This window comes from Oncorhynchus keta, chromosome 18 (assembly GCF_023373465.1).
Source record: "Oncorhynchus keta strain PuntledgeMale-10-30-2019 chromosome 18, Oket_V2, whole genome shotgun sequence".
Taxonomy (NCBI): domain Eukaryota; kingdom Metazoa; phylum Chordata; class Actinopteri; order Salmoniformes; family Salmonidae; genus Oncorhynchus; species Oncorhynchus keta.
The window spans coordinates 46,019,300-46,034,870 of record NC_068438.1 but is presented as its reverse complement, the minus strand read 5'-3'; the positions used below and the strand labels follow the sequence as shown (position 1 = coordinate 46,034,870).

At 46.2% G+C, this 15,571-nt stretch overlaps 3 protein-coding genes across 11 annotated transcripts in view; 1 reads left to right on the top strand and 2 right to left on the bottom strand.

Moving 5' to 3' along the window:
- LOC118377283 (rho guanine nucleotide exchange factor 26-like) overlaps nucleotides 1-2,441 on the top strand; it is a 153,988-nt gene extending 151,547 nt beyond the window's left edge. Inside the window, exon 14 of the mRNA XM_052468602.1 lies at nucleotides 159-2,441. Within this exon, the coding sequence (XP_052324562.1) occupies nucleotides 159-301 (143 nt within the window). The 3' untranslated portion in view covers nucleotides 302-2,441. The remainder of the gene's footprint in view (nucleotides 1-158) is intronic.
- On the bottom strand, nucleotides 2,432-4,236 carry LOC127908842 (uncharacterized). Of its 8 annotated transcripts, none has more exons than XM_052468545.1 (5): nucleotides 3,923-4,236; nucleotides 3,713-3,760; nucleotides 3,099-3,410; nucleotides 2,811-3,026; nucleotides 2,432-2,670 (listed from the first exon to the last, which is right to left on the bottom strand). In XM_052468545.1, the coding sequence occupies exons 1-5, from the start codon at nucleotides 4,125-4,127 to the stop codon at nucleotides 2,432-2,434; spliced, it is 1,020 nt and encodes a 339-aa protein (XP_052324505.1). In that variant the 5' UTR covers nucleotides 4,128-4,236. The 8 variants fall into 8 exon arrangements, with proteins under 8 accessions (XP_052324505.1, XP_052324503.1, XP_052324507.1 ...); XM_052468543.1 differs by having other exon boundaries at nucleotides 2,715-3,026; nucleotides 3,171-3,410; XM_052468547.1 differs by having other exon boundaries at nucleotides 2,715-2,954; nucleotides 3,171-3,410.
- A 1,042-nt stretch (nucleotides 4,237-5,278) lies between these two features.
- The window catches only part of dhx36 (DEAH (Asp-Glu-Ala-His) box polypeptide 36), a 54,754-nt gene continuing 44,461 nt past the window's right edge, over nucleotides 5,279-15,571 (bottom strand). The window contains exons 24-25 of one of the 2 annotated variants that reach the window (XM_052468539.1): nucleotides 6,753-6,905; nucleotides 5,279-6,165 (exon numbers count right to left, since the gene is read on the bottom strand). In XM_052468539.1, the coding sequence (XP_052324499.1) occupies nucleotides 5,908-6,165; nucleotides 6,753-6,905 (411 nt within the window). In that variant the 3' untranslated portion in view covers nucleotides 5,279-5,907. Of the gene's footprint in view, nucleotides 6,166-6,752; nucleotides 6,906-7,533; nucleotides 7,594-15,571 lie in introns of those variants that run through there. The other variant, XM_052468540.1, reaches the window with a different exon arrangement.

Genomic DNA, 15,571 nt, shown 5'->3' with positions numbered 1-15,571 from the left:
GACAGAATAGAGCATCAAACAGATGTCATTTAAGAGTCCAACACCGGGCTGAGAGCTCACTTCCTGCTTTGAAGAGGAAACTATTTTCTCCAGCCCTGTGAAGTGATTTTCTGATGGATAAATAAAGGAATATAGAGTGGTATGTGTCTCTCTTTCAGGCTGGTATGAGGGTGAGCGACTCCGTGATGGCGAGAGGGGTTGGTTCCTGTCAGAATGTGCTGAACCAATCATGTGCCAGGCCACTATTGAGCGCAACGTGCAGAGGATGGACCGCCTCCAGGGGCTGGAAACCAATGTGTGAGCTGGAACTGCAGGCTCCACCCACTAAATACACCAGTGACCTGCCTTCAATCAGACACACCAATGAGTGAGCTGGAACTGCAGGCTCCACCCACTAAATACACCAGTGACCTGCCTTCAATCAGACACACCAATGAGTGAGCTTTATGCCAGCAACAGCCCTCCACTGAACACACCAATAGAAAGTCTCCTTGGTCAACAGAGCAATGTGTGAGATCTTTCTGCCAGCGACTGAATACACCAATGAGCCGCCTTCAAGCACTATCAACCAATGAGAGTGCTGACTGCCACTTAATGCACCAATAGAATCTCTCTGTGGTCAACAGACACAGGTATGCCAGCTGACAGCATCTATTAGAATGGGTTTGGGGTCCAATGATTGTTACCCATGCAGTCTAACATTCTCCATCTTCTACCAATCTCTATGGTATGGAAGTTTGACCCTATGACCTGTCAACAACACTTTGACTCCTCCCACTGATGCAAGACTGTCCAACCACTGCCCGTGTGACTGCTTTTTGGCCCCGAAGGACATCCCACTTGGATACACGCGCACACAGAACGTGCTGGGGTCAAAGTTTAAAACTGCCACGTGGATTGGTCAACCTATAATAACAGTAGATTACAACTAATATAACATGTATTCATTTAATTTCCTTCTGAAAGACTCCCCAGGAATTAAGCTTACTTTCTGTACTACATAACTAGGATTTATATTAGTATATTTTCTGTCATGCTTTTTAAAGTGACAGGTTGTTGTGATGGGACAGGTCAGTTTCACTTCTGCTCTGTGGTCAGGTTATAGTGTGTGATGAGACTGTTGGGGAAGAGGCTCATTGTAGACACACAAATGACACTTTACGTTAGACTTGTCTGTGTGTGGCTAGGAGGCCTTTTGTAATGTAACTGAATGTGACGACGGTCCAAAATGGCCAAATAAACGGATCATTTCTAGACTTCCCTGTGTGGCCAGTAGGAGCCAAAATGGCAGAATGACCGGTCCAGTTTCCCGACTTCCCTCTGGTTAGAAGGTTACAGTAGAGTGAGGCTGAATGTTATGATGGCCTACAAAGTACAAAAGAAACTCCCACATTCATGCGCTAACCCCGATTCCCAACACCTCCTAACCCCGATTCCCTATCCATTTTAGATACCTTAACTATTGAAGAGGTATTAGCAGTATGGGCATAGCTTCACCTTGCACTCTGCTGAGGCTTGAACCATGGTTACATATGCAATTTGTTCAGCGTTACACACTGCCTAGGGCCTGGAAGTCCATCTGTAATTGGGCACTTTATATCTCCATCTTAATGTCACCTTACATAAACGGAGACCTTTCCGTCCCACAAACCTCCGTCAGTCCTGCCTCTGGGTGTGATGATGCCCTGGGGTGGCTTTTAGAAGGCCCAGAGCTGGAAGTTTTAAAAACAAATACCCTCCTTACGATTTCTGTGACGAGCGGCAGGAGAGAAAATGAACCGGTGCGACGCTCTCGGTTCTAAAACTGGAAAAAGCCGAGGTTTCAAAGTGATCGTCTGGCCGTGATTCATCTGTTAAGTGTGTAATGTTGTCTTACATTGCTAAGGGAAACAAAGAATGGCCTGATCAGCTTCCTGTTGCAACACCGTTCATCAAACCAGACCACTACTCTACATCTGGTCTGACCCAGACCACTACTCTACATCTGGTCTGACCCAGACCACTACTCTACATCTGGTCTGACCCAGACCACTACTCTACATCTGGTCTGACCCAGACCACTACTCTACATCTGGTCTGACCCAGACCACTACTCTACATCTGGTCTGACCCAGACCACTACTCTACATCTGGTCTGACCCAGACCACTACTCTACATCTGGTCTGACCCAGACCACTACTCTACATCTGGTCTGACCCAGACCACTACTCTACATCTGGTCTGACCCAGACCACTACTCTACATCTGGTCTGACCCAGACAAAAAAAAGGTTTAATTTGCACTCAGGGATAAACTGTGATGACACACATTTAACCCATGTAAATATGTAACTAATAACTTCTGTTTTAAACGTATGTAATCCACAGCTATAGATTTATATTGCAGATGATGTCATTTAGATATTTTATCTAACTCTTGTTAATAAAAGTGCTATGTTGTATTTGTTGTATTTGCAATCTGTTTTCTTTCAGAAAGATGATGCATTTTTGAATGGCTCAGTGAATTTAGGGGAACGGGGAACAGACCTCTGTTATGACTGGACAACAGACCTCTGTTATGACTGGACAACAGACCTCTGTTATGACTGGACAACAGACCTCTGTTATGACTGGACAACAGACCTCTGTTATGACTGGACAACAGACCTCTGTTATGACTGGACAACAGACCTCTTATGACTGGACAACAGACCTCTTATGACTGGACAACAGACCTCTGTTATGACTGGACAACAGACCTCTGTTATGACTGGACAACAGACCTCTGTTATGACTGGACAACAGACCTCTGTTATGACTGGACAACAGACCTCTGTTATGACTGGACAACAGACCTCTGTTATGACTGGGGAACAGACCTCTGTCATGACTGGGGAACAGACCTCTGTTATGACTGGGGAACAGACCTCTGTTATGACTGGGGAACAGACCTCTGTTATGACTGGGGAACAGACCTCTGTCATGACTGGGGAACAGACCTCTGTTATGACTGGGGAACAGACCTCTGTTATGACTGGGGAACAGACCTCTGTTATGGCTGGGGAACAGACCTCTGTTATGGCTGGGGAACAGACCTCTGTCATGACTGGACAACAGACCTCTGTTATGACTGGGGAACAGACACCTGTTATGGCTGGGGAACAGACCTCTGTCATGACTGGACAACAGACCTCTGTTATGACTGGGGAACAGACCTCTGTTATGGCTGGGGAACAGACCTCTGTCATGACTGGACAACAGACCTCTGTCATGACTGGGGAACAGACCTCTGTCATGGCTGGGGAACAGACCTCTGTTATGGCTGGGGAACAGACCTCTGTTATGACTGGGGAACAGACTTCTGTCATGACTGGGGAACAGACCTCTGTCATGACTGGGGAACAGACCTCTGTTATGACTGGGGAACAGACCTCTGTCATGACTGGGGAACAGACCTCTGTTATGGCTGGGGACTGGGGAACAGACACCTGTTATGACTGGGGAACAGACCTCTGTCATGACTGGGGAACAGACCTCTGTTATGGCTGGGGAACAGACCTCTGTTATGGCTGGGGAACAGACCTCTGTTATGGCTGGGGAACAGACCTCTGTTATGGCTGGGGACTGGGGAACAGACCTCTGTCATGACTGGGGAACAGACCTCTGTCATGACTGGGGAACAGACCTCTGTCATGACTGGGGAACAGACCTCTGTTATGGCTGGGGAACAGACCTCTGTTATGACTGGGGAACAGACCTCTGTTATGTCTGGGGAACAGACCTCTGTTATGGCTGGGGAACAGACCTCTGTTATGTCTGGGGACTGGGGAACAGACCTCTGTTATGTCTGGGGACTGGGGAACAGACCTCTATGGCTGGGGAACAGACCTCTGTCATGACTGGGGAACAGACCTCTGTTATGTCTGGGGACTGGGGAACAGACCTCTGTTATGACTGGGGAACAGACCTCTGTTATGACTGGGGAACAGACCTCTGTTATGACTGGGGAACAGACCTCTGTTATGACTGGGGAACAGACCTCTGTTATGACTGGGGAACAGACCTCTGTTATGACTGGGGAACAGACACCTGTTATGACTCAGGACCAGTCCGATAGAGAGAATGGGTTTGGTTTTAATTGGTAACATTCAGTGAAGTCAAACTTTACTCCTGCTGTAACTGTACCTCCTGTTAAGAGATTAGACCGATGGATACATAAATATCAAGATAACCCAAATGGATTCTATTAAAGACATGCTCCGGTACTTTGGCGACTAGTATTTTTTAAATCTCCCGCTTTTGGGCTGGATGTAATAATAATAAATAATAATAATATATGCCATTTAGCTGACGCTTTTATCCAAAGCGACTTACAGTCATGTGTGCATACATTCTACGTATGGGTGGTCCCGGGGATCGAACCCACTACCCTGGCGTTACAAGCGCCATGCTCTACCAACTGAGCTACAGAAGGACCGGATGTGTCAATGTGTAGTTCACACATGCATCATCTATGAGCAGAATTACTGTTTTACCTCAGCCACAAAATCCCTAGTTTGAAAGACTTTTCTGGAAGATGTGCCATTTCGCCCGCTAGCGATTTGAGTTCCAGCCAATGAGATTCAGCCCCTCGCCATGTGAGCAAGAATCACACGGTGCACATGTAATTATCCATTTTCGGGGACCACTTTTGGCACGTGGGGCAACTTTCAGGACTACTGGCTAAAAAGTATACAAAATTACCAGAGAATCCCTTTAATGTAGGATTTCATGTGGTTTGGGTACCAGAGGAGGCAGGTAGCCTAGCGGTTAGAGCAGGCAGGTAGCCTAGCGGTTAGAGGAGGCAGGTAGCCTAGCGGTTAAAATGGACTAGTCCCGTAAAGGTTGCCAGATCGAATCCCCAGGCTGACAAGATAAAAAATATTGTCATTCTACCCCTGAACAAGGCAGTTAACCCCCTGTTCCCCTGGTAGGCCGTCATTGAAAATAAGAATTTGTTCTTAACTGACTTGCCTGGTTAAATAAATGGTACATTGCGTTATACAACTAAGAAACATCTATCACGGCTGTTACATTTTAACAAGGACCCAATTCAGGAATATGTATTACAGCTACTACTAACGTATCTTTTAACTTGAAATCCGATCGCCTCTATTTCCACGTTCGTAAAGAGATGGCATTCAAGGTAAATGCTGCAGATGGCGGCTCAGTTAGAAATGACCTTTAAATGTCAAGCACGCCGTAATGCCAATCCAGGCCTTAATCTCTCCCACTTCACTAGAAAAGACTAACGTCACACTGCAATAAGGTCAGCTTTATTGATTCAGCTTTAGGGAGAAGATTCAAATATTTGAACAAAAACTGGAAAAAAAAAAAACAATGGCAAGTTAACCATTCAAATGGGCCATTTGACAACATGAGAATGTCAAGCAATATCAACAAAACAGCATTCCATACAACTTAGTTTCACGTCATTGTTTTTAACAAATGCAAAAATACATGCTCAGCCTTTTCCAGTAGGCTTATTATAGAATTAAATTCAAATAGTTGGTGTTCGGGGACTCTTTCTTCACACACCATCCTGACTGGACTCATATCCAATAGAAAATGTGCCTAAGACATTGAGATGTATAGAGACCTCTACTTGGAAACAATTTAGCATGGACATTGAGGGCTTCCACCATTTAAAAGTAGTCAACTGGGTGGGGGAATTCCTATGGGAATGATCAGCCAATGACCAGACCATGGTTTGCCTAGTTGGTAAATGGCGTTAAGCTTCATCGCCAAAATAACACAATATTTAGTTTAAGACTCCAGCTCTGCAAGTGGCGGTAAATCACCAACATTAGCTTGACACTTAATTCAAACGGAGATAGCATGGGCAGCGCCATTATGGCACAGATACAAAGTGGAGACCTCTTCCCATCTCTATGGCCTGAGCTTTTCTCTGGGTTGAGAAGAGATGCAGCAGTTCTCGTACTCGTCACCATCATCGTTGTTGTGATACTGGCGGCGTCCTCTAGGCTCAGTGTTCCTCGCGTTAACGTTGGGCCTCTCCTGGGTGGTGATGAGGTCTATGATGGCTGTGATGACGGCACAGTCTTTGGATTGGCGGTTGCTCCAGTCCACAGGGGCGGGGCTTCGGATCTTCTCTTCCAATAGAGAGTCCAGCTCCTTCTTCAGATTCTACAGAGAGAGGCAGATACGGAAAAACGGTCAGGTGTGTGTGTGTGTGTGTGTGTGTGTGTGCGTGTGATGCGATTGTGTGTGTTCCTGTACCTTGACGAGGTGAGCGATGCGTGCGGGGGACTGGAAAACGATCCAGTTGTCCACAGCGATTGTGTGTGTGTGTGTGTGTTCCTGTACCTTAACGAGGTGAGCGACGCGTGCGGGGGACTGGAAAACGATCCAGTTGTCCACAGCGATTGTGTGTGTTCCTGTACCTTGAGCGACGCGTGCGGGGGACTGGAAAACGATGTTGTCCAGCGATTGTGTGTGTGTGTGTGTGTGTTCCTGTACCTTAACGAGGTGAGCGACGCGGGGGGGACTGGAAAACGATCCAGTTGTCCACAGCGATTGTGTGTGTGTGTGTGTGTGTTCCTGTACCTTAACGAGGTGAGCGTGCGTGCGGGGGACTGGAACACGATCCAGTTGTCCACAGCGAGTGTGTGTGTGTGTGTTCCTGTACCTTGACGAGGTGAGCGATGCGTGCGGGGGACTGGAAAACGATCCAGTTGTCCACAGCGATTGTGTGTGTGTGTGTGTTCCTGTACCTTGACGAGGTGAGCGATGCGTGCGGGGGACTGGAACACGATCCAGTCGTCCACGGCGATGGTCTCCTGGTCCTGATCCATCTGTATGGTGACGTCACCTCCAAAGAACAGCAGGGAGAACGGAGACACCTCCGTACAGTCGTACAGGAAGATCTGGGGACAGACATGGATACAGCATGAACACACATTTACATTTACATTACATTTAAGTCATTTAGCAGACGCTCTTATCCAGAGCGACTTACAAATTGGTGCATACACCTTATGACATCCAGTGGAACAGCCACACACACACACACACACACACACACACACAGGAAGATCTGGAGACAGACATGGATGCAGCATGCACACACACACACACACACACACACACACACACACACACACAGAGGAAGATCTGGAGACAGACATGATTACAGCATTAACACATATACAGGAAGATCTGGGGACAGACATGGATACAGCATTAACACACACACACACACATACAGGAAGATCTGGAGACAGACATGGATACAGCATGAACACACATTTACATTACATTTGTCATTTAGCACTCTTATCCAGAGCGACTTAATATACACCTTATGACATCCAGTGGAACAGGACACACACACACACACACACACAACACACACAACACACACAACACACAAACAGGAAGATCTGTACAGACATGGATGCAGCATGAACACACACACAACACACACACACAGAGGAAGATCTGGAGACAGACATGATTACAGCATTAACACATATACAGGAAGATCTGGGGACAGACATGGATACAGCATTAACACACACACACACACACATACACACACACGTACAGGAAGATCTGGAGACAGACATGGATACAGCATTAACACACACACACACACATACAGGAAGATCTGGAGACAAATCAAATGATTTTGTTTGTCACACTCTTGGTTAATAACAGGTGGACCCTTCCCAACAATAGAGACAAAAGAAAACAAATAGAAAAATGTATAACTAGGAATACATCCACAATGAGTAACAATAACTTGGCTATATACACGCAGGGGTATGAGGTAATAACTTGGCTATATACACGCAGGGGTATGAGGTAATAACTTGGCTATATACGCGCAGGGGTATGAGGTAATAACTTGGCTATATACACGCAGGGGTATGAGGTAATAACTTGGCTATATACGCGCAGGGGTATGAGGTAATAACTTGGCTATATACACGCAGGGGTATGAGGTAATAACTTGGCTATTTACACGCAGGGGTTTGAGGTAAGAACTTGGCTATATACACGCAGGGGTATGAGGTAATAACTTGGCTATATACACGCAGGGGGTATGAGGTAATAACTTGGCTATATACACACGGGGCACGAGGTAATAACTTGGCTATATACACACGGGGCACGAGGTAATAACTTGGCTATATACACACGGGGTACCAGTACTGAGTCAATGTGCAGGGGTATGAGGTAATAACTTGGCTATATACACACGGGGCACCAATACTGAGTCAATGTGCAGGGGTATGAGGTAATAACTTGGCTATATACACACGGGGTACCAGTACTGAGTCAATGTGCAGGGGTATGAGGTAATAACTTGGCTATATACACACGGGGCACCAATACTGAGTCAATGTGCAGGGGTATGAGGTAATAACTTGGCTATATACACACAGGGTACAAGTAAAGTAAAAACAGCATAGTGTGTCTAATTAAACATTATAGTATGTAATGAATATTACATTTCCACCACAGTGCAGCTGGAGAACTTTGAGGATCTCAGGGCCCAGAGGAGGAGAGGCGTCGTCTTGCCCTCTTCACAACTCTGTTGGTGTGTGTGGACCATGATAGATCTTGATGTGTGATGTGGACACAGAGGAACTTAAAGCTCTCGACCGTCTCTACTACAGCCCCATCGTTTCCTGTAGTCCACGATCAGCACTGCCAGGTGTCTGACGACCTCCCCTGTAGGCTGTGATCAGGCCCACCACCGTCGTGTCATCTGCAAACTTAACAATGGTGTTGGAGTCGTACGCTACGCAGAGGCGGCTGAGCATAGAGTACAGGAGGGGACCAAGCACGCACCCTTGCGGGGTCCCACATTTTGAGGGTCACAGTGGCAGACATATTGTTGTCTAGCAGACTTGTTGTTGCCTACCCTCACCACCTGGGGGCGGCCCGTCAGGAAGTCCAGGATCCAGTTGCAAAGGGAGGTGTTTAGTCCGAGGGTTCTTTGTTTAGTGATAAGCTTTGAGGGCACTATGGTGTGGTGACTACGCTGAGCTGTAGTCAATGAACATTATTCTCACGTAGGTGTTCCTTTTGTCCAGGTGGGAAAGAGCAGTGTGGAGTGCAATAGAGGTTGCGTCATCTGAGGATCTGTTGGGGCGGTATGTGAATTACTCTCATGCATGGTTCAGTGTTGGTATTTAGCTCGTCTGGAAGGCTCGCATCACTGGACTGGCTAGGTTTCCCTTTCACAGTCGGACCAGAAAGAAAAGCACCTCTAACAGGGATGGGCAACTTTGCTGGGGGTGTGGGCCACAAAACAATCTCCACTCATGAGGGGCCGCAGTGCCTCGCAGGTCTGCATACCCACACCTGCATTAAGAGCCGGACCTAGCCTTCTGGGGGCATTAAGCACAAAAATGTAGCGTCCCCACTTGACAAAGAGAGAAAAAACTGAAGTATTAGTTAATTTCATGCAATTCTACACATTTTGCCATGTTAAAAATTGCAAACCTGAGTGAGAGAGACTAACAAAATCAATGGGCCCCCCTGGTTGGTAATTCGACCATGATTACTACAAGTTTAGATAGCTGGCCATTAGACTAACTTAACAATCTAAAAGATGTTAGCTGACATGGCTGATTGAGTGACTGACATAACAAGAGAAACTGCTGATGCACAACCATATTTCATTTTTTTGTGATATCCAATTGGTAGTTACAGTCTTGTCTCATCGCAGCCACTCCCATACGGACTCGGGAGAGGCGAAGGTCGAGAGCCGTGCTTCCTCCGAAACACAACCCAACCAAGCCGAACTGCTTCTTGACACAATGCCTGCTTATCCCGAAGCCAGCCGCACCAATGTGTCGGAGGAAACACCGTACACCTGGCGACCGTGTTAGCGTGCATTGTGCCCAGGCGCCACATGAGATGGGATAAGCACATCCCTCCCGGCCAAACCCTCCTCTAACCCAGATGACGCTGGGCCAATTGTGCGCCGCCCCATGGGTCTCCCCCAGGTCTCGGCCGGCTGCGACAGAGCCTGGACTCGAACCAGGATCTCTAGTGGCACAGCTAGCACTGCGATGCCTTGTGCCACTCAGGAGGCACAACCATATTTCTAAATTGCACCTTGTGTATTCTACTATTCTAACTCTCAACAGTAAGTTGAGATCCCGACTGAGTTCCTAAAACACATTTAGTCAGTAACCCTCCTCTAACTGATAACATTCAGTGCGGCAGGGTAGAGAGAGGACAGAGAGAGGCTGGCATTGACTGTTCCTCTTCTCTGGTACTGCCCGGGAGCTTGGATGTGCCAGGGACTTTGGAAGGGAGTTGAAAGCCACTGGTTTAATCAAATATTAATCAAGTCTAAAAATGGGACCAGAGTTAACCTTTAACCCGCCAACTCAGTGAAACGGTCACAAACAACACTGTGGAACTCACAACCACCCATCCAAGTCCATATCACTCACCCTCTGGTGTGTGTATCCTACCGCATGAATCAGGAGCATGCATATATCCCTCACCCTCTGGTGTGTATCCTACTGCATGAATCAGGAGCATGCATATATCACTCACCCTCTGGTGTGTGTATCCTACCGCATGAATCAGGAGCATGCATATATCCCTCACCCTCTGGTGTGTATCCTACTGCATGAATCAGGAGCATGCATATATCACTCACCCTCTGGTGTGTGTATCCTACCGCATGAATCAGGAGCATGCATATATCACTCACCCTCTGGTGTGTGTATCCTACTGCATGAATCAGGAGCATGCATATATCACTCACCCTCTGGTGTGTGTATCCTACTGCATGAATCAGGAGCATGCATATATCACTCACCCTCTGGTGTGTGTATCCTACTGCATGAATCAGGAGCATGCATATATCACTCACCCTCTGGTGTGTGTATCCTACTGCATGAATCAGGAGCATGCATATATCCCTCACCCTCTGGTGTGTATCCTACTGCATGAATCAGGAGCATGCATATATCACTCACCCTCTGGTGTGTGTATCCTACCGCATGAATCAGGAGCATGCATATATCACTCACCCTCTGGTGTGTGTATCCTACTGCATGAATCAGGAACATGCATATATCCCTCACCCTCTGGTGTGTATCCTACTGCATGAATCAGGAGCATGCATATATCACTCACCCTCTGGTGTGTGTATCCTACCGCATGAATCAGGAGCATGCATATATCACTCACCCTCTGGTGTGTGTATCCTACTGCATGAATCAGGAGCATGCATATATCACTCACCCTCTGGTGTGTGTATCCTACCGCATGAATCAGGAGCATGCATATATCACTCACCCTCTGGTGTGTGTATCCTACTGCATGAATCAGGAGCATGCATATATCACTCACCCTCTGGTGTGTGTATCCTACTGCATGAATCAGGAGCATGCATATATCACTCACCCTCTGGTGTGTGTATCCTACTGCATGAATCAGGAGCATGCATATATCAAGAGATTGGTACTAATTTGCAATAGGAAAAAAAGTACTGACAAACTGATTTTCGAGTGAACCATCTCTGTAAGGTTCATTTGTGGCAAATGGTGCAACAGCGTTATATGCATGCTGTACTGTACATGCATGCATGTTGTACTGTACTGTGCATGCATGCTGTACTGTGCATGCATACATGCATACTGTGCATGCATACATGCATACTGTACTGTGCATGCATGCATGCATGCATGTTGTACTGCGCATGCATGCATGCATGCTGTACTGCGCATGCATGCTGTACTGCGCATGCATGCTGTACTGCGCATGCATGCTGTACTGTGCATGCTGTACTGTGCATGCATGCTGTACTGTGCATGCATGCTGTACTGTGCATGCGGTACTGTGCATGCATGCGGTACTGTGTATGCATGCTGTACTGTGTATGCATGCTGTACTGTGCATGCATGCTGTACTGTGCATGCATGCTGTACTGTGCATGCATGCTGTACTTAACATAATCACTAATATCATCAACCATGTGTAGTTATCTAGCTTGTCCTGCGTTGCATATAATCGATGCGGTGCCTGTTAATTTATCATTGAATCATAGTCTACTTCGCCAAATGGGTGATTTAACAAGCGCATTCGCGAAAGAAGCACCGTCGTTGCACCAATGTGTACCTAACCACAAACATCAACGCCTTTCTTAAAATCAATACACAAGTATATATTTTAAACCTGCATATTTAGTTAAAAGAAATCCAGGTTAGCAGGCAATATTAAACTATGGAAATTGTGTCACTTCTCTTGTGTTCATTGCATGCGGAGTCAGGGTAAATGCAACAGTTTGGGCCGCCTGGCTTGTTGCGAACTAATTTGCCAGAAATGTATGTAATTGACATAACATTGAAGGTTGTGCAGTATAACAGGATAACAGGAAGATTTTGACTTAGGGATGCCACCCGTTAGATAAAATACGTAACGGTTCCGTATTTCACTGAAAGAATAAACTTTCCGGATTTGACCATGTTAATGACCTAAGGCTTGTATTTCTGTGTGTTATTATGTTATAATTAAGTCTATGATTTGATATTTGATAGAGCAGTCTGACTGAGTGATGGTAGGCAGCAGCAGGCTCGTAAGCATTTATTCAAACAGCACTTTTGTGCGTTTGCCAGCAGCTCTTCGCTGTGCTTCAAGCCTATCAACTCCCGAGATTAGGCTGGTGTAACCGAAGTGAAATGGCTAGCTAGTTAGCGGGGGGCGTGCTAATAGCGTTTCAATCGGTGACGTCGCTCGCTCTGAGACCTTGAAGTAGTTGTTTCCCTTGCTCTGTAAGGGCAACGGCTTTTGTGGAGTGATGGGTAACCATGCTTGGAGGGTGGCTGTTGTCGATGTGTTCCTGGTTCGAGCCCAGGTAGGGGCAAGAAGAGGGACGGAAGCTATACTGTTACACTGGCAATACTGCCTATAAGAACATCCAATAGTCAAAGGTTAATGAAATACAAACGGTATAGAGGGAAATAGTCCTAGAATTCCTATAATAACTGCAACCTAAAACTTCTTACCTGTGAATATTAAAGATTCATGTTAAAAGGAACCACAAGCTTTCATAAGTTCTCATGTTTTGAGCAAGGAACTTAAACGTTAGCTTTTTTACATGGCACATATTGCACTTTTACTTTGTTTTTGCATTATTTAAACCAAATTGAACATGTTTCATGATTTATTTGAGGCTAAATTGATTTTTGATGTATCATATTAAGTTAAAATAAGTGTCATTCAGTATTGTTGTAATTGTCCTTATTACAAATAAATAAATAAAAACCGTCCGATTAATCGGTATCAGCTTTTTTTGGTCCTCCAATCAGTATCGGCGTTGAAAAATCATAAATCGGTCGACCTCTAATAAAGAGTATCAAATCTCAGTTGTCATCAACTGACCACAAATTATGGTATAAATCACACTCATACAAATGAAATACTGTAGGCAAAAAAGTTGTAGTTAGTCAGCCAATCCAATCAGCCAACAGATCTCCAGTGGAGAAAGGCCACGACAAAACAACGGAGACCAACTGAGATGTGTAGTCCAAAGGAAGAAATGACTGGATCCGATCCTGATTAAACTTGAGATCACACTTTTAAATACGACAAAACAAACAGAGTGAAGAAGCTTCGGAACTGAGGGTTGAACACATTCGCACCACCATCACAACCCCACTTTTGCGCAGCTGATGCCGGCTATTTAATTGGGAATTAAAGGGGAAACACCCTATTGGAAGGAGAAGCAATGAGACGGTTCAGACAAATTCAGGGCCGTCACACACCCCCTCCCCTGGAAAAAGCCAACCATTGCCCTGGAACGCAGATCTTGGTCTGGGAAACCGAGAAAAGTCTATCAATTTCCTCTACAAAAATATTCATGACTTTGTGGCGCTCACACTCCTCAGCTGAGGGGTAACAGGCCTTAAGGCGTGAGACTTCTGGGTCTGGGAATCAGAGAAAAGTCCTCATCACTTTCCTCTTCAAAGATATCCAGGACCTTGCGGTGTTCAATCTCCTCCAATTCCTCAGCCGAGGGGTCACAGGCCTTAAGACGTGAGACATGGACAACACGCATATCTTCACCGGTGTCCTCTTTCACCACTCGGTAGTTCAGAGGGCCGATCTGCTCCACAATCCTATATGGTCCTTGCCATTTAGGAGCGAGTTTGGCCAAGAATAATTGTTCAGCTTTCGAGTAAGGATGAGAGTGAAGCCACACCCGATCACGAAGCTGGAACTGGATGTCTCGTCTGTTCTTATCATAATTTATCTTCTGCTTGAGTCGGGTCTGGATCATGTTCTTTGAGACAAGAGCTCTCAAGTCATGGAGATAGACTACCTGGTCATAGCATGCAGAGTCTGGAGTAACCTGCTGGGGCTGTAGCACGATACCTCGGAGGGGGACGACTCAGGTTCAGATCTGCAGGGATGACGCCAGTGGACTCTTGCACAGCAGAATTCAGGGCAAATCGAAACTCATGAAGGTGCTTGTCCCAGTGTTTGGGCTGGGTCCCTACATATGAAGCAACTCCTTCCACAGTTTCTCATTGAGCAGTGTGTAGGATGACCCGGTGTCCAGGATGGCTATTCCTCTCCAAGGGCCTATGGACAGGGGTAACACCAGTTGGTGCGGTATTAACTGAAAGGAAGGGGATGTTGACAGGTGGGCGTAGGCAGTGCCTCTTGGGGCTTTCGGCTTTGGTCAAAGCACCCAGAGTAGAATGGTCGTTCCTGCGAAGGGAGTTAGGTGTGTTGGCCTGTTGTGATTGGTGTTTTCTGGAAGGGTTTACTTGATACTGATTTGGACATGTAGTTGAACATGGGAGGGGTCTTGGCTGTAGACTCTGGCTGTTGTTGATGGTCTGGCTTGGATAACTGTTTGGGTGTCTGTTTCTTTCTCTGTTCATATTGCAGTTGGCATTCTCTGTCCTCCTCGATCTGCTGTCCCAGTTGAACCAGTCCATCGACAGTGGTGACTCTTTCTCGGAGTTGACTGGCTAGTAGAGGGTTGATGTTCTTCAAGATCAACTTAATGACCTCTTACTCTTTAATGCCAGGTTTCCACCATCTGCACAGGGAGTGGTGACCGTATGCAAAGTCACAGATACTCTCTCTCTGCACTTGATTCCTGACTCTGTCTGCCAGCTCATCTGTGTTGTCCTCAGACAGAAATGCAGATGAAAAGATGGCCTCAAAGTCAGCCCAGGATGTAGTGGTGAGACATGCCATATCCCACCAGTCTCGAGCTGTCGCATGCAACACATTCCTTAATGTGTCAAGGAGTTCTTCGTCAGCCAGGGGATTGAGGGCAAGAGGTGGGAAATTGCTATTTAACCTCACTAGGGTACGCTAGCGTCCCACCTGGCCAACATCTAGTGAAATTGCAGAGCACCAAATTCAAAAACAGAAATACTCATTATATAAAAATTCATAAAACATACAAGTGCTATACATCGGTTTAAAGATTAACTTCTTGTTAATCCAACTACGGTGTCAGATTTCAAAAAGGCTCTACGGCGAAAGCATACCATGCGATTATCTGAGAACAGCGCCCAGCAGACAAATCATTACA

What these genes read in the sequence shown, in the direction of transcription:
- LOC127908842 (XM_052468541.1), bottom strand. Translation starts at nt 4,127, where the DNA reads ATGTTACCAATTAAAACCAAACCCATTCTCTCTATCGGACTGGTCCTG. An exon ending in GTTCCCCAGTCATAACAGAG is followed by an intron (nt 3,737 to 3,922) that starts GTCTGTTCCCCA and finishes GACATAACAGAG; the next exon opens with GTCTGTTCCCCAGTCATAAC. An exon ending in GTTCCCCAGTCATAACAGAG is followed by an intron (nt 3,411 to 3,712) that starts GTCTGTTCCCCA and finishes GTCATGACAGAG; the next exon opens with GTCTGTTCCCCAGTCATAAC.